Source organism: Ranitomeya variabilis, chromosome 8, assembly GCF_051348905.1.
Source record: "Ranitomeya variabilis isolate aRanVar5 chromosome 8, aRanVar5.hap1, whole genome shotgun sequence".
In the NCBI taxonomy this organism is placed as follows: domain Eukaryota; kingdom Metazoa; phylum Chordata; class Amphibia; order Anura; family Dendrobatidae; genus Ranitomeya; species Ranitomeya variabilis.
This window is the reverse complement of record NC_135239.1, coordinates 120,031,076-120,050,680: the sequence shown is the minus strand read 5'-3', so window position 1 is coordinate 120,050,680 and position 19,605 is coordinate 120,031,076. Positions and strand designations below refer to the sequence as shown.

The following is a 19,605-nucleotide window of genomic DNA, read 5'->3' as shown; positions in this document are numbered from 1 at the left end:
CACAAAATTTTTAACACATCTTAGAACGTGAATATGTTTTTAATTTTTTTTTCAAAATCTATTTTGAAATACAGAACAGAGTCTAATCTGACAGAAAGGGAGACTGCATCTGACTCTGAGGTGGTGATTGATCCCGTTGGTGAAGGTGCCGAAATGGCTGGACCATCTGGCCAACCAACAAGCAGAAACCAACCACCACCACCAGCAGCAGCGTCTTCTGCCACACAGGAGGCCAATCCAGAGGTGTAGGAAGGAGCCCAGAGCAGCAGTCCAACCTTGGCTCTGGATACATCACCACAGCCTAATACAAGACCAAACCGTGGTCGGCGCAGAAGGGTGGATTCTACCACTGCCACCAGGAGGCAAGTGGATACAGGGGTGTTGGACTATTTGGCCAGGGCTGCCCATGACGATGGGGAGGAAGAGTACTTCCGCAGTCTTGCCCGCTATTTACGGCCCATTCCGTTCTCGCTCAGGCTGCGGACCAGAGGTTGTCTCCAAATTGTGATAGATGCGACCACACCCCCAAACAACCCGACTCATGTGTTTAACTACCTCGAATGGTGGCAAATGTCATCTACAAACCTTCTGGCGGTGCAAGACCTTCCACCGGAACAAACAAACAGTCGCAGCACCACCCCCGCCACATATAGCTCCACAACAACAGCCTGGCCAAAGCAACCAACAACCACAACTTAGGCCAATTTATGATTATTCAGCAACTGCCCAATCTGACCACTTGAACAGACACACGTTTCGAGGCTGGTCCCAACATGTGTCTGCTCAACCTGGCCATATTGGGGGGTATGACCAAATGGGACAATCCAGTACACAGGACTTGATGCACTTCTACCCTCAGCATCAAGTTTTACCTCAGACACAGGATAGATCCTTGCAACAACACCCTCCATATATATCAGGCATACCACAGGTTGACAGTCTGGTTGGTCATCCACCTACTCCAAGTTCCGCACATGCTGGACACCCGCCATCACCATCACCACCCCCAACCTACCAGAACCTGTAATTTCGCCAAACCAGTTTTTGGACTGTCATTTATGCTGTTTTATGTGTTAAGTTATTTGCGCCCTTGGCATGTTATGCTTTCTTGTTTGCTCAGGTTTATATGCCTACAATTACATATGATGTGAATATGTTTTGGGCTACAAGATATATGCTTTGAGCAGTAAAAATGGTTTAACAAATATGACTGTTATATATTGTTCTGACTACATACATGATGTGACAACTTAAAATAAGTATTTTTTAAGGACAAACATACTACACTATTCCAACAGGAACATTATGCTATTTATGAAGTTACAATATAACTAAAGATTAAAGCAAAACAGCATTGTCTTGCCAGACAGTTGATCCCTCTGGTGACACAAAATAATTTGTTAACACATCACGAACTTTTAGGCCTGAGGGCTGACGACGTGAAGGAAGAACACGTGTAGTAGACAAGACAGTATTTGCATAATCAACTTCATCATCAGCAGATGATGGGCAATCATGGCATCTTGTAAAGTTGTGAAGAACAACACATGCTTTTATCACGCCATTGACATTGCCTTCACTCAGTTGGATTGCGGACTGAAGTACCCGCCATTTTGCAGTGAGAATGCCGAATGAACACTCTACCAGACGGCGGGCACGGGAAAGACGCAAATTAAAAATTTGCCGCCGGTAGTCCAGGCCACTCCATGGATAGGGCCTCATGACGTTCCTTGATAATTGAAACGCCTCATCTGCTACCATCATGTAAGGCACCGCATCAAAATTAGCCCCTGGTATGTGACTTGGGGGTGGGAGATCCAAATCATTGTTGCGCAGCCGCCGACCCATAATGGAAGAACTGAAGACTCTAGAGTCTCCAGTTCTCCCATAGGCCCCAATATCTACAATTATAAACCTGTAGTTGCTGTCAACCAGGGCCAACAGCACTACAGAGAAAAACTGTTTATAATTATAGAATTGGGTCCCTGAGCCCGGCGGCTTACGCACACGGATGTGCTTTCCTTCAAGAGCCCCAATACAGTGCGAAAACTGGCAGGTGTCCTGAAATCCTTGTGCAATACGTAACCAGTCTGCCATTTTCGGCTCAGGCATCACCTCTTGATGGAGTCTTCTCCAGATTTCCGTGCATGTATCCCGCACAATTCCAGAAATTGTTGATTTGCCCAGTAAAAACTCTAAATGCAGTGCCGCATATGAAAGGCCAGTGGCAAGGAAGTTAAAAGAAAACAGAGTATGTTTAGAACAAAAAACACAAAATTAACACATTAGTGTTATATGGACAAAAACTAAGATTAGATAACTAAGATGCCATGTTTAATCAAACATTAAGGACATGCGATGGCTTTGATGTTCTATAAACTAAAATATTATAAAAGATGCTCAAATGATGTTGAATTTACAGAACAATTTAATGATCAAATTAGAAAAAGGGATAAGACCATGAAAGTCAAAACATTATTTTGAAAAAGAGGATTTAGACATACCGTAACGTAAGGATAAGGCGCTCCTCTGCAGAAATAGATTTGCGCATCCTGGTGTCCTTCTTGGTGATCCCTGGTCGCAAAATCTCCAACAAAATATCAAACGTTTGTATCCTCATCCGACAATAGTTGGAGAACTTGTCTGGATTTGTCCTCAGAGCAGCATACAGACGGTTGAAATGTCCTTTAGTGATCCGTTGCTTCAAAAGTGGATGTACCCACATCCGTCTCCGCCTCCTCGGATCTACAATAACTGGGTATGGCTCCCCAAAACGTTGGGGAAGTACCCAGTTGTAAAGCACACGCTCTGTCAGTAGATCAGACATGTTGCTCAGCAAGTAGAAATGCACCAACACAATCAGGGACTCTACTGCATAGATTGGTGGCTGCCACCTGTTTTAGAGCCCTTAAATAGTGTTATTGTTGATGATTTTAATTTTTTTTAGGTGAAAAAACTGTTATGTCAATTTTGCAAGCCTGCGAGAAAATCTCGCCATACGGATGCCATACGGATGTCAAACGGATCATTTGATGCGATAAAAACGCATCCTCGCACTGCACACGGATCACTGTTTTGTTAACATTTGTGCGATTCTCGTCCGTGAAAAACGGACCGTTTTTTTATACGTTGTGTGTGTCCCCGGCCTAACAGTTGTTGTAGAGATGTGTCGCTGCTAGAACTCTGTGTGGCATTGACCTGGTCTCTAATCTGAGCTACTGTTAACCTGCAGTTTTTGAGGATGCTGACTCTGATAAACTTATCCTCAGAAGCAGAGGTGACTCTTGGTCTTCCTTTCCTGGGGCGGTCCTCATGTGAGCCAGTTTCTTTATAGCTCTTGATGGTTTTTGCCACTGCACTTGGGGACACTTTCAAAGTTTGAACAATTTTTCAGACTGACTGACCTTCATTTCTTAAAGTAATGATGGCCACTCTTTTTCTTTACTTAGAATTTGTATTATGGCAAGAAAAAGTAGCTAACAGTCTATTCTTTAGGTCTATCAGCTGTGTATGCACCAGACTTCTGCACAACAGAACCCTATTTATAAGGCAAGAAATCCCACTTATTAAACCTCACAGGGCACACCTGTGAAGTGAAAACCATTCCCGGTGACTACCTCTTGAAGAGAATGCCAAGAGTGTGCAAAGCAGTCATCAAAGCAAAAGGTGGCTACTTTGAAGAACCTAGAATATAAGACATAACAAAAAAGTGTGAAACAACTGAAATTAAGTATATAATTCCACATGTGTTAATTCATAGCTATGATGCCTTCAGTGTGAATGTACAATTTTCATAGTCATGAAAATACAGAAAATACTTTAAATGAGAAGGTGTGTCCAAACTTTTGGTCTGTAATATATATATATATATATATATATATATATATATATATATATATATATATATATATATACACACACACACATATATACCTGTATTATCACAGGGGTGTGAATTCTTGTGCAGGACCAGCCAACTGAAGTCTGTTGTTTGACTCAAGCAGACATCGTGGCACTACAGATCCCAGACCAGCACAAGGCTCTGAGATATTGAAACGAGAAAATGACCTATAATAAAAGAATGCAATATCTCTGAGCGTAGCAGAGCACATACCGTATATACTCGAGTATAAGCCGAGATTTTCAGCCCCAAAAAATGAGCTGAAAGTGCCCCTCTCAGCTTATACTCAAATCATGGTCGGCGGGTGAGGGGGAGCGACGATTGTCAAATACTCACCTGCTCCTGGCGCTCCTGACACGGTCCCTGCATGTCCCACGGTCTTCGGGCGCCGCAGTTTCTTCCCCTGTTCAGCGGTCACTGGTAACGCTCATTAAAGTAATGAATATGGACTCCACTCCCATAGGTGGGGAGCCGCATATTCATTACTGTAATGAGCGGTACCTTGTGACCGCTCACTACAGGAAGAAGCTGCCGCGTCTGGAGGCCGTGGGCGCTCCGGAGCGCCGGGAGCAGGTGAGTATTTCATATTCACCTTTCCGCGTTCCAATGACGCTCCGTCTTCCGCGTCCTCTGCACTGACTGTTCAGGTCAGATGGCGCGATGACATTAGTATGCGTGCCGCCCTCTGCCTGAACAGTCAGTGCGGAGAGACGGGACGCTGAGGAGCAGCGGGCAGCGAAGAGAGGCGAGTATGTTATTTTTTTTTTTTAGTGCAGCAGCAGCATTACATGTGGCACAATCTTATATGGAGCATCTATGGGGCCATAATAAACTGCATGGAGCATTATATGGGGCCATAATTAACTGCATGGAGCATTATATGGGGCATCTATGGGGCCATAATGAACTGCATGGAGCATTCTATGGGGCCATAATGAACTGCATGGAGCATTATATGGGGCATCTATGGGGCCATAATGAACTGCATGGAGCATTACATGGGGCATCTATGGGGCCACAAAGAACTGCATGGAGCATTATATGGGGCATCTACAGGGCCATAATGAAGTGCATGGAGCATTATATGGGGCATCTATGGGGCTATAAAGAACTGCATGGAGCATTATATGGGGCCATAAAGAACTGCATGGAGCATTATATGGGGCATCTATGGGGCCATAAAGAACTGCATGGAGCATTATATGGGGCATCTACGGGGCCATAATGAACTGCATGGAGCATTATATGGGGCATCTATGGGGCCATAAAGAACTGCATGGAGCATTATATGGGGCATCTATGGGGCCATAATGAACTGCATGGAGCATTATATGGGGCCATAAAGAACTGCATGGAGCATTATATGGGGCATCTATGGAGCCATAAAGAACTGCATGGAACATTATATTGAGCATCTATGGGGCCATAATGAACTGCATGGAGCATTATATGGGGCATCTATATGGGCAGCATGGTGGCTCAGTGGATAACTGTATGTATGTATGTTCTCCCCGTGTTTGCGTGGGTTTCCTCCGGGCACTCTGGTTTTCTCCCACACTCCAAAGACATACTGATAGGGAATTTAGATTGTGAGCCCCATCGGGGACAGTGATGATAATGTGTGCAAACTGTAAAGCGCTGTGGAGTATGTTAGCGCTATATAAAAATAAAGATTATTATTATCTATGGGGCAATAATGAACTGCATGGAGCATTATATGGGGCATCTATGGGGCCATAAAGAACTGCATGGAGCATTATATGGGGCATATTTGTATATGGAGCATCTTATGGGGCCATAAAGAACTGTATGGAGCATTATATGGGGCATATTTTAATATGGAGCATCTTATGGGGCCATAATGTCCTGCATAGAGCATTATATGGGGCTCCTGATTCAATATGGATATTCAAAAACACAACCTACTGATGTCACAATTAATTTTACTTTTATTGGTATCTATTTTTATTTTTGACATTTACCGGTAGCTGCTGCATTTTCCACCCTAGGCTTATACTCAAGTCAATAAGTTTTCCCAGTTTTTTGTTGCAAAATTAGGGGGGGGCGGCTTATACTCGGGTCAGCTTATACTCGAGTATATACGGTAATCGGTATCTTCATTCCTTTCCCCACAAGCCCATCTTATACAGCTGCCTCTAGAACTCTGCTTTATCGAGTTATAAAGCATAGCTACTAGGAATTAAATACAGTAGCCGTATTTGATCTCCCTTTGCAGATAAAATTCAGCAAGCAGAACCCAGTGGCGCCACTGCGGTTCCATTCAGAGCTTCAGGCGGAAAGTTATGAGTGTCCACGGTTCTGGACAGAAAACCATACTCTCAGATATGAGAGGAAAGAGGCTGCCCAAGCCCAGGGGTGGGTGCAGCGTGTGGGAAGGGGCAGCCTAGGGGATAATAGGCAGCTCCTCATTTTGGACTGAGTCTCTCTACTGGCAGGAGGCCCGTTAGCTGACATGGCCAGAGAATCGCGTAACAAAGAATTGGACCTGTGATCGATCAGCGCCTACATGTGGTCACATGCTACATAACACGGTAATTGCAATCTATCTATACCCTACGCTTGTACTACACTCTTGACTGTATACCCGTATATTTGCTTTTGTGTACAATATCTATAATATAACGCTGGGAGCGTCACTCTGTCCGAAGCCTTTATAGACTGCACAGGCACGACGCTCCTAGCGTTATATTATAGCCAGTGCCAGAAAAAAAAAAATGGCACCGGAAAGCGCGGACATTTATGATCCGTGGAGACACCGTGGACATGATTGCGCCCTGATGATGCTGTGGCAGTTCATGCCACAGCAATTTGTTACTTACGCCACCTGATTCCTTTCCGCCGCCATTTTCTTGGTCCTCCTGCTGCCGGGATCGGCGCCTGCGCAGTCCGTGCTTTCCGGCGCCATTTTCTTGAAAACACACTGCAGTGTGTCTTCCACAAAATGGCGCCGGAAAGCGCCGACTGCGCAGGCGCCGATTCTGGCAGCAGGAGGACCAAGTAAATGGCGGCGGAAAGGAATCAGGTAGCGTGTGCACAGGATCCCGCCCTCATTATGCTGTGGCACTTCTTGCCACAGCGATTTCTTACTTAGGCCCCCTGACTCCGGGCCATGAATGTCTCCCTTCTCCCGGAATCGGCGCATGCGCAGTGCGCGCTTTCCGGCGCCATTTTCTTGGATACCTGAGTATGTCTTCAAGAAAATGGCGCCGGAAAGCGCAGACTGCGCAGGCGCCGATTCCTAGAGCAGCAGTCCGCACTTTTCGCCACATACAGGGCATATAATCCTATGGAGCATCTTATGGGGGCCATCAACCATAATGGAGCAGCTTACAGGGCATATATGTTGTGATGTGGTGACCTTGGAGCCGCATGAAAACTTTCTCTGGAATCGGTGGAACCTGTACTGACCGCAAACCCTGAACTAACACCGCAACTAGAAGTAGCCGTGGGGTGTGCCTAACCAACCCTAGACACCTCGACACAGCCGGAGGACTAAATACCCCTATAGATGGAAATAGGAATGCTATCTTGCCTCAGAGCAGACCCCCAAAGGATAGGCAGCCCCCCACGAATAATGACTGTGAGTAGGAGAGGAATAGACACACGCAGGTAGAAAACAGGATTTAGCAAAAGAGGCCACTCTAGCTAAATAGGAAAGGATAGGACAGATTACTAGGCGGTCAGTATTAAAACCCTTCCAAAAATATCCACAGCAGATAATACAAAAAGTTCCACAATCTAACTAAAGACATGGAATGTATATCTGCCACTCCAGCGAATCCAACAAGACTGAGAAAATACTGACACAGTCTAAGCTGGACAAGAAAACACAAAGGAGAGCACTGAATTGTGAAGCATACAGCATGTGTGCCACAGGAAAAAAAAACCAGACACTTGTCTTTGCTGATTTGGCAGAAAGGCAGGAGGAACCAGGCAGAGGTCCAACACCTCCCAACAACAATTGACAACTGGCAAGGACTAATGAATCCTGCACACCTAAATACCCCAGTGAGAACTGCAATCAGCAGAAACACCTGACCAAGACTGCAACCCAGGGACAACTGCATTACCACCTACCACCACCGGAGGGAACCCAAAAGCAGAATTCACAACACATATAGTACTATGGAGCATCTTATGGGGGCCATCTACTATAATGGAGCAACATACAGAGCATATAATCCTATGGAGCATCTTATGGGGGCCATCAACCATAATGGAGCAGCATACAGGGCATATAATCCTATGGAGCATCTTATGGGAGCCAACAACCTTTATGGAGCAGCGTATGGGGCATATGGATGGGAGCAGCAAATTACAGAACGGTGGCGCAGGATGGGAGCAGCACATTACAGAACTGTGGCGCAGGATGGGAGCAACACATGACAGAATAGGGCAGCACATGACAGAACGGGGGTGTAGGATGGCAGCAGCACATGACAGAACGGGGGTGCAGGATGGAAGCAGCACATGATAGAACGGGGGTGCAGGATGGAAGCAGCACTGGACATAATGGGGGTGCAGAATGGGAACAGCACATGACAGGATGGGGGTGCATGATGGGAGCAGCAAATGACAGAATGGGGGCGCAGGATGGGTGCAGCACATGTCAGAATGGGGGCGCAGGATGGGAGCAGCACATGTCAGAATGGGGGCGCAGGATGGGAGCAGCACATGACAGAATGGGGCCACAGGATGGGAGCAGCACATGACAGAATGGGGGCGCAGGATATCAGTAGCACATGACAGAACGGGGGCGCGGGATGGGAGCAGCACATGACAGAACGGGGGCGCGGGATGGGAGCAGCACATGACAGAACGGGGGCACAAGATAGGAGCAGCACATGGCAGGATAAGGGCGCAGGATGGGAGCAGCACGTGACAGGACGGGGGAGCAGTTTGAGAGCAGCACATGAAAGGATGGGGCGCAGGATGGGAGCAGCACATAACCAAAATGGAGGCGCAGGATGGGAGCAGCACATGACAACATGGGGGTGCAGGATAGGAGCACCACATGACAGCATGGGGGCGCAGGATGGGAGCACATGACAGGATAAGGGCTCAGGAAGATAGTAGCACATAACAGGATGGGGGCGCATGATGGTAGCAGCATATGACAGGATTATGGTGGAGTATGGGAGCACCACATGACAGGATTGGGGTACAGGATAGGAGCATGTGACAGGATAAGTGCTCAGGAAGACAGTAGCACATCACAAGATGGAGGCACACAAAACAGGATGGGGGCTGCACATGACAGGATGGGGGTGCAAGATGGTAGCAGCACATGACAAGATTAGGGCGCAGGATGGAAGCAACACATACCAGGATGGAGACCATATGCCAATATAAATGCTCGCCACCCGGGCATAGAACGGGTTCAATAGCTAGTATAATATATATATATATATATATATATATATATACACTCACCGGCCACTTTATTAGGTACACCATGCTAGTAACGGGTTGGACCCCCTTTTGCCTTCAGAACTGCCTCAATTCTTCGTGGCATAGATTCAACAAGGTGCTGGAAGCATTCCTCAGAGATTTTGGTCCATATTGACATGATGGCATCACACAGTTGCCGCAGATTTGTCGGCTGCACATCCCAAAGATGCTCCATACAAGGCAGGATGGATCCATGCTTTCATGTTGTTTACGCCAAATTCTGACCCTACCATCCGAATGTCGCAGCAGAAATCGAGACTCATCAGACCAAGCAACGTTTTTCCAATCTTCTACTGTCCAATTTCGATGAGCTTGTACAAATTGTAGCCTCAGTTTCCTGTTCTTAGCTGAAAGGAATGGTACCCGGTGTGGTCTTCTGCTGCTGTAGCCCATCTGCCTCAAAGTTCGACGCACTGTGCGTTCAGAGATGCTCTTAGGCCTACCTTGGTTGTAACGGGTGGCGATTTGAGTCACTGTTGCCTTTCTATCAGCTCGAACCAGTCTGCCCATTCTCCTCTGACCTCTGGCATCAACAAGGCATTTCCGCCAACAGAACTGCCGCTCACTGGATTTTTTTTCTTTTTCGGACCATTCTCTGTAAACCCTAGAGATGGTTGTGCGTGAAAATCCCAGTAGATCAGCAGTTTCTGAAATACTCAGACCAGCCCTTCTGGCACCAACAACCATGCCACGTTCAAAGGCACCCAAATCACCTTTCTTCCCCATACTGATGCTCGGTTTGAACTGCAGGAGATTGTCTTGACCATGTCTACATGCCTAAATGCACTGAGTTGCCGCCATGTGATTGGCTGACTAGAAATTAAGTGTTAACAAGAAGTTGCACAGGTGTACCTAATAAAGTGGCCGGTGAGTGTATATATGTGTATATATATATATACAGTGCCTACAAGTAGTATTCAACCCCCTGCAGATTTAGCAGGTTTAATAAGATGCAAATAAGTTAGAGCCTTCAAACTTCAAACAAGAGCAGGATTTATTAACAGATGCATAAATCTTACAAACCAAAAAGTTTTGTTGCTCAGTTAAATTTTTATAAATTTTAAACATAAAAGTGTGGGTCAATTATTATTCAACCCCTAGGTTTAATATTTTGTGGAATAACCTTTGTTTGCAATTACAGCTAATAATCATCTTTTATAAGACCTGATCAGGCCGGCACAGGTCTCTGAAGTTATCTTGGCCCACTCCTCCATGCAGATCTTCTCCAAGTTATCTAGGTTCTTTGGGTGTCTCATGTGGACTTTAATCTTGAGCTCCTTCCACAAGTTTTCAATTGGGTTAAGGTCAGGAGACTGACTAGGCCACTGCAACACCTTGATTTTTTGCCTCTTGAACCAGGCCTTGGTTTTCTTGGCTGTGTGCTTTGGGTCGTTGTCTTGTTGGAAGATGAAATGACGACCCATCTTAAGATCCTTGATGGAGGAGCGGAGGTTCTTGGCCAAAATCTCCAGGTAGGCCGTGCTATCCATCTTCCCATGGATGCGGACCAGATGGCCAGGCCCCTTGGCTGAGAAACAGCCCCACAGCATGATGCTGCCACCACCATGCTTGACTGTAGGGATGGTATTCTTGGGGTCGTATGCAGTGCCATCCAGTCTCCAAACGTCACGTGTGTGGTTGGCACCAAAGATCTCGATCTTGGTCTCATCAGACCAGAGAACCTTGAACCAGTCAGTCTCAGAGTCCTCCAAGTGATCATGAGTAAACTGTAGACGAGCCTTGACATGACGCTTTGAAAGTAAAGGTACCTTATGGGCTCGTCTGGAACGGAGACCATTGCGGTGGAGTACGTTACTTATGGTATTGACTGAAACCAATGTCCCCACTGCCATGAGATCTTCCCGGAGCTCCTTCCTTGTTGTCCTTGGGTTAGCCTTGACTCTTCGGACAAGCCTGGCCTCGGCACGGGAGGAAACTTTCAAAGGCTGTCCAGGCCGTGGAAGGCTAACAGTAGTTCCATAAGCCTTCCACTTCCGGATGATGCTCCCAACAGTGGAGACAGGTAGGCCCAACTCCTTGGAAAGGGTTTTGTACCCCTTGCCAGCCTTGTGACCCTCCACGATCTTGTCTCTGATGGCCTTGGAATGCTCCTTTGTCTTTCCCATGTTGACCATGTTTGAGTGCTGTTCACAAGTTTGGGGAGGGTCTTAAATAGTCAGAAAAGGCTGGAAAAAGAGATAATTAATCCAAACATGTGAAGCTCATTGTTCTTTGTGCCTGAACTACTTCTTAATACTTTAGGGGAACCAAACAGAATTCTGGTGGGTTGAGGGGTTGAATAATAAATGACCCTCTGAAAAAACTTTTCCCAATTTAAAAAAAAAATAAACAAAGAAATAACATTCTTTTTTGCTGCAGTGCATTTCACACTTCCAGGCTGATCTACAGTCCAAATGTCACAATGCCAAGTTAATTCCAAATGTGTAAACCTGCTAAATCTGCAGGGGGTTGAATACTACTTGTAGGCACTGTATATATATATATATATATATATATATATATATATATATATATATATATAATGTATCTGTATCTTTCTAGTGTGCCTTTCGGCAATTAAATATCAAATTAATCTTGGGCTGCTCTTTTATCTCGATTCACAAATCCCCATGTCCGCACGCTCAGTTGGCTATTATACTCTAGCCAAGTTGGTTTCTGACCCGATATAAGCCTGCTGTCAGACTGGGCTTATATCGAACGAGGAACTGGTGGCAGCATACCATACTGTGTTAGTAAGGATCCCTGACTTTGACAGCCGATATATATATATATATATATATATATATATATATATATAAAGCTGAATGTGTGTGTGTGTGTATGTATGTCCGGGATTGGCATCTGCACCGTCGCAGCTACAGACACAAAATTTTGCACAGTCACATGTCTGGACCCCGAGAGCGTCATAGGCTATGTTGTGAGGTGAAATTTTAACCCCGCACATTTCAATTCACCAAACAATTTTGCCCCTATCTACATAATGGGTAAAAAGTGAAAGGTAAAGTGTTGGAGGCAAATTGACAGCTGCCAGATGTGAGCAAGGGGGACTTAAAGAATGAGAGTGATGGCGCCAAAGAGTATATACCATACAGTTGCTAAGGTGGGGCCCCGACATAGGATACTCACCACACACGGGGATATGAACACACACACAAAATGCGCCACACATTACCACGTGCTTGAACACATATACCACCCTCAGCACACATTTCACCACACATGCACCAACCTCGCCACATAAAAGTCAAAACACAAAAGTCGCCACTCCAAACTCGCCACGCACAAAATTCGCCACATGCAAAAGTAGGCTCACACAAAACTCACCACACGTGCAAAACTCACCTCATGGAAAACTCGCCACACGCAAAACTTGCACAGTTGGAAAAATTCCCACATGCACAAAAGTTGCAACACATGCAAAAGTTGCCTCACACAAAACTTGCACACACTCAAAACGCACCACACATAAAACTTACTACACTAACCTGTCACATGCAACTCGACACACAAACAGTTGCTACACGCATGTCGCCACACAAAACTCATCTCACAAAAGTCGCTACATGCATGTCAACACACGCAACTCAACACACGAAACTCGCCCTAAAACACACACAAGTCTGGTATTATCCTTCAAAAATAAAAATCTGATTAATAAGCAGACAAACTACAAGAGCAACAAATGTACCATATAGGAAATATGGCAGCTGTCAGTCACATGACCTGTCTATAATGTGTATTTGTGAGCTAATATATACTGCCCGGTGACAACCTCTTGAAGCTCATCAAGAGAATGCCAAGAGTGTGCAAAGCAGTCAAAGATAAAGGTGGCTACTTTGAAGAACCTAGAATATAAGACATAATTTCAGTTGTTTCACAATTTTGTATTAAGTATATAATTCCAGCATGCCCTGCTAAATGGCTACCTACATTCAGCTCAGCTCCAAGAGTTAGACCAAACACTGTCGATCATCAACGACTCTCATCCATCAATAACCCCACGTTAAGCATGTCTACCTACTACCATCGGTTTTATCAACTGTATCCAAGGTTCAATTGCCACAGGATAATGAGTGATGTAGGCTAAAGAGTAATTTAAAAAAAAATATTTTTATTACAAAAAAATCATAAAATAAAACCTAATTTATGAACAGGGCTGAAAAAACCTCCTTAGGGAGGGACAATAGGTTCAGACATAATGTTAAGTATATAAATATACACGCATGTGCTCAACAATAATAATTATAATCTGTATCACCAAATGGAATATAGTAGCGAATGATGGAAATAAGCAGATATATTAATATATAAACGTGTGGATATACTGCTGCTATCAAATAGCTACTATGACAGGAGTAAAATTACTGTCTTAAATATCTGGGGAAGCATTAATATGCTTATAGGCGCAAAAAACCATCATTCTCTGGCACAATAGAAGGTGTGCAAATACCGCAATATGAACTGATGTCAGAAAAAATAATAATATCAAAAAAGATATAGGGACTAAAAGTCCTATACTATTTTATAAAGAGGCAGCTGTACACTATAATAACAGAAGACCACCATAATCCAGTACAATGATAAGTGTGCAAATACCGCCAAAATAAACTAATGCAGAAGATGACAGTCTCCCATATTAAAGGTGCTCGCTATGCGGTAGTATTAATAAACGGTATTAGTGCCAGTTAGTAGAAACATATATTATATTAGAGCTTACCACCGAGGTGTGCTGTGTCTGATGTCCTCCCTCCCGCCCAACGGGCACCGTTTCGCTGATCGCTTCTTCCGGGGGGGTGTGCGGTGAGGGGTATCGACATTGCATAAATAGGCCGTGTGGGGATGTGATAGGATGCGCCTCCAGTATTAATGGCGCATGCGTCAGGACTGTTCGTTCCCATGCATAAAGTGACTTCCGGGAGATGCCTGTTGGAACGCAGTGGAACGCACTGCGGTCACCTGATAGGCACACCCGGAAGTCATTGGGAATCCGACCCGGCGCATGCGCACCTGGGAGCAGTGAAGATAATGTGAAATAGAAGGAAAGGCGGATAATACACATAGGGCGACCGGGAAGCCAGCAATAAGTATAAAAAGTAGTATTAAGAATAAGGAGTGCACCATTTGAATATAAAGTAAGAAAATGCACAAACATAAAGTGCCCACTGTGCAAATATTATTTATTAATAAATATCATAATCCATAATCCTAACTACATTATTTACATTAAAATTAGGTGAAAAACAATATTTTGAACAAATTAATAGATTTGATGAATAAATATATCAGTAATAACTATATTTACTAAGATAGGTAACTCGCAAGGTGCAATATAATACAACAAACAAAAAATAAAAACATATAAATAAATAAATATCCCAATTTAATAAGAATATCTAAATATATATAAAAACACATATATAGACAAACTTGATACAGAAAAGCAGTGTACAATACACATATAAATAATGCCGGTGATCCTTATGCGCCCATTTATATTTCTTCATCCTTTGGCTCTGACTGATGGCCTCAAAACGAACCTTGCCTCATAATCATCACTTGTAACCGGAATAAATATTAATGTTCATCTTAGCCAAAATTTATAGCATCCTATATTCACAATCCCTCATTTCGGACACTTCTGCAAGGGATAAGAGAGGGTGTTAAAAACAAATAAAATACCATGGGTAATAAATATTAAAAAGGAACCGCTAACCAAGGATAAACCACTAAAAAACAACCGACTATACTACAGAAAGGCATTGAAACCCAAATTTTCATTAAGGCCTTGTGGTGTTAGTGTACCAAGGCGGAAAATCCATCTGCTCTCATATTGAGCCAACACTTGGCCTAAATCGCCCCCCCTAATGCCAAGGTCTACTTGATCAATCCCCTGGATCACCAACCCTCTTGGGTTACATTTATGATGGACCATAAAGTGTCGGGGGAGTGTTTCGAGAGTGGAAATGTCTTCAACTGTTACAGCCTTTTCAATATCTCTCACATGTTTTCTCACCCTTATTTTGAGTTTTCGGGTGGTGAGACCAATGTTGATTAAATCGCACGGGCATTTGGCATAATAAATAACCCCTCGTGAGGTACACGTAAGATGTTTTCTAATTCCGTACTTTTTAGATCCATTCCAGTTGGTAAATGAGGTTGATTTACGTAAATTTAAACAGGCTTTACAAAAGCCACAGGGAAAGAACCCATCCTGTAATATCTTTTTCTTGGTATTCCGTTTTGGATCGTAGTGGCTATGAACCAACAGGTCCTTGATGTTGTGTCCACGTTTGGCTACCATCAATGGGGCTGCAGGGATTACATCTCGTAGGATAGGGTCAGATTTCAAGATACCCCAATGTTTCTTTAGAATATTCCTGAGTTCATTCCACTGGTTGTTGAAGTTTGAAATAAATCGCACTGGTTCTCCCACATTAGTGCGATGCTTTTTTACAGAAGAATGGATCAAGTTTGTTCGAGAGGTATTCATAGCTCTATTATAGCCTCGCCTAATTGACTTTTTGCTATATCCCCTGTTATGACGTGGTGGTTAAGGAGCAACACTGATATGACCTGGTGGTTAAAGAGCAACATGGGACAAGCTCTGAGGAGGTGGTATCTTTACTGACCGCAGTTCCTAATCCTAGCACCAACACTAGAAATAGCCGTGGGATGTTCCTGTCGCTCCCTAGACACCTCGTCACAGCCTGAGAACTAACTACCCTTAAAGATGGAAACAGAAAGCTATCTTGCCTCAGAGAAATTCCCAAAAGGAAAGATAGCCCCCCACAAATATTGACTGTGAGTGGAGAGGGAAATGACATACACAGAAATGAAAACAGATTTCAGCAAAAGAGGCCAATACTAATCTTGATAGACAGAATAGGAAAGGATACTGTGCGGTCAGTATTAAAAACTAAAAATCCACGCAGAGTTTACAAAAATGATCTCCACACCGACTCATGGTGTGGAGGGCAAATCTGCTTCCCCAGAGCTTCCAGCTAGCCTGAATATATCATATTGACAAGCTGGACAAAAAGAAACATAACATGAGCTGAGCAATAAAGTCCACAGCAAATGGACAACAAAAGAACTAGCAAAAACTTATCTTTTGCTGAAATGGACAGGCCAACAGAGAAATCCAAAGGAGAGATCTGAATCCAACCCAGAGACATTGACAGCTGGCATGAACTGAAGACCAGAGCCAGGTTAAATAGCAAAGCCAGGAGAGACGATCAGTGAAAGCAGCTGCTACAGCTAAACTCAAGGAGCAGCAGTTCCACTCGAAACCACCAGAGGGAGCCCAAGGGCAGAACTCACAAAAGTACCATTCACAACCACAGGGGGGAGCGCAAGAACGGAATTCACAACAGTACCCCCCCTTGAGGAGGGGTCACCGAACCCTCACCAGAGCCCCCAGGCCGATCAGGACGAGCCAAGTGAAAAGCACGAACCAAATCGGCAGCATGGACATCGGAGGCAACAACCCAAGAATTATCCTCCTGGCCATAACCCTTCCACTTGACCAGATACTGAAGCTTCCGCCTCGAAAAACGAGAATCCAAAATCTTTTCCACCACATATTCCAACTCCCCCTCAACCAACACCAGAGCCGGAGGATCAACGGAGGGAACCATGGGCACCACATATCTCCGCAACAAAGATCTATGAAAAACATTATGAATGGAAAAAGAAGCTGGAAGGGCCAAACGAAAAGACACCGGATTGATAATTTCAGAAATCTTATAAGGACCAATAAAGCGAAGCTTGAACTTAGGGGAAGAAACCTTCATAGGAACATGACGAGAAGACAACCAGACCAAATCCCCAACACGAAGCCGGGGACCAACACACCGACGACGGTTAGCAAAACGTTGAGCCTTTTCCTGAGACAACGTTAAATTGTCCACCACATGAGTCCAAATCTGCTGTAACCTGTCCACCACAGAATCCACACCAGGACAGTCAGAAGGCTCAACCTGCCCCGAAGAAAAACGAGGATGAAAACCAAAGTTACAAAAGAAAGGCGAAACCATGGTAGCCGAACTAGCCCGATTATTAAGGGCAAACTCGGCCAACGGCAAGATGATCACCCAATCATCCTGATCAGCAGACACAAAGCATCTCAAATAGGTTTCCAAGGTCTGATTGCTTCGCTCCGTTTGGCCATTTGTCTGAGGATGAAATGCTGAAGAAAAAGACAAATCAATGCCCATTCTAGCACAAAAGGACCGCCAAAACCTAGAAACAAACTGGGAACCTCTCTCAGACACAATATTCTCCGGAATGCCATGCAAACGAACCACATGCTGAAAAAATAATGGAACCAAATCAGAGGAGGAAGGCAACTTAGGCAAAGGTACCAAATGGACCATCTTAGAAAACCGTTCACAAACCACCCAGATGACAGACATCTTCTGAGAAACAGGAAGATCAGAAATAAAATCCATGGAAATATGCGTCCAGGGCCTCTCAGGGACCGGCAAAGGCAAAAGCAACCCACTAGTACGGGAACAGCAAGGCTTGGCCCGTGCACAAGTCCCACAGGACTGCACAAAAGAACGCACATCCCGCGACAAGGAAGGCCACCAAAAGGACCTAGCAACCAACTCTCTGGTACCAAAAATCCCAGGATGACCAGCCAACACTGAACAATGAACCTCAGAAATTACCTTACTAGTCCATCTATCAGGAACAAACAGTTTCCCCACTGGACAGCGGTCAGGTTTATCAGCCTGAAACTCCCGAAGCACCCGCCGTAAATCAGGAGAGATGGCAGAAAGAATCACCCCCTCCTTGAGAATACCAGTAGGCTCAAGGACTCCCAGAGAATCAGGCAAAAAACTCCTAGAAAGGGCATCAGCCTTCACATTCTTAGATCCCGGAAGATACGAGACCACAAAATCAAAACGGGAGAAAAACAGAGACCATCGAGCTTGTCTAAGATTCAACCGCTTGGCAGACTCAAGGTAAATCAGATTCTTATGATCGTTCAAGACCACAACGCGATGCTTGGCTCCCTCAAGCCAATGTCGCCACTCCTCAAATGCCCACTTCATAGCCAACAACTCCCGATTGCCGACATCATAATTACGCTCAGCAGGCGAAAACTTTCTGGAGAAGAAAGCACACGGTTTCATCAAAGAGCCATCAGAACTTCTCTGAGACAAAACGGCCCCTGCCCCAATCTCAGAAGCGTCAACCTCAACCTGAAAAGGGAGAGAAACATCTGGCTGACGCAACACAGGGGCAGAAGTAAAACGACGTTTAAGCTCCTGAAAGGCCTCAACAGCCGCAGAGGACCAATTCATCACATCAGCGCCTTTCTTCGTCAAATCGGTCAAAGGCTTAACCACACTGGAAAAATTAGCAATGAAGCGGCGATAAAAATTAGCAAAGCCCAAAAATTTCTGAAGGCTCTTCACAGATGTGGGTTGAGTCCAATCATGAATGGCCTGGACCTCAACAGGGTCCATTTCAATAGCCGAGGGAGAAAAAATGAAACCCAAAAACGAAACCTTCTGAACTCCAAAGAGGCACTTAGACCCCTTCACAAACAACGCATTAGCACGAAGGATCTGAAATACCATCCTGACCTGCTTCACATGAGACTCCCAATCATCGAAAAAAAACAAAATATCATCCAAATATACAATCATAAATTTATCCAGATAATTCCGGAAGATATCATGCATAAGGGACTGAAACACAGATGGAGCATTAGAGAGCCCGAATGACATCACAAGGTATTCAAAATGGCCTTCGGGCGTATTAAATGCTGTTTTCCATTCATCACCCTGTTTAATACGAACAAGATTATACGCCCCTCGAAGGTCAATCTTGGTAAACCAACTAGCCCCCTTAATCCGAGCAAACAAATCAGAAAGCAAAGGTAAAGGGTACTGGAATTTGACCGTGATCTTATTGAGAAGGCGATAATCTATACAGGGCCTCAAGGAGCCATCCTTCTTGGCAACAAAAAAGAACCCCGCTCCCAACGGTGACGAAGACGGGCGAATATGCCCCTTCTCCAAAGACTCCTTTACATAACTCCGCATAGCGGCATGCTCTGGCACAGACAGATTGAAAAGTCGACCCTTAGGGAACTTACAGCCAGGAATCAAGTTAATAGCACAATCGCAGTCCCTATGAGGAGGAAGGGAACTGGACTTGGGCTCATCAAATATATCCTGGAAATCTGACAAAAACTC

The 19,605-nt window shown here is 44.7% G+C and overlaps 1 protein-coding gene across 3 annotated transcripts in view; it reads left to right on the top strand.

Annotated features, from left to right (window-relative positions):
- FOXRED2 (FAD dependent oxidoreductase domain containing 2) overlaps window positions 1–19,605 on the top strand; it is a 548,573-nt gene that overhangs the window by 467,691 nt on the left and 61,277 nt on the right. The window contains exon 10 of one of the 3 annotated variants that reach the window (XM_077277998.1): window positions 75–1,181. The exons of the other annotated variants lie outside the window; for them this stretch is intronic. Within the exon in view, the coding sequence (XP_077134113.1) occupies window positions 75–249 (175 nt within the window). The 3' untranslated portion in view covers window positions 250–1,181. Of the gene's footprint in view, window positions 1–74; window positions 1,182–19,605 lie in introns of those variants that run through there. 3 annotated transcript variants of the gene reach the window in all.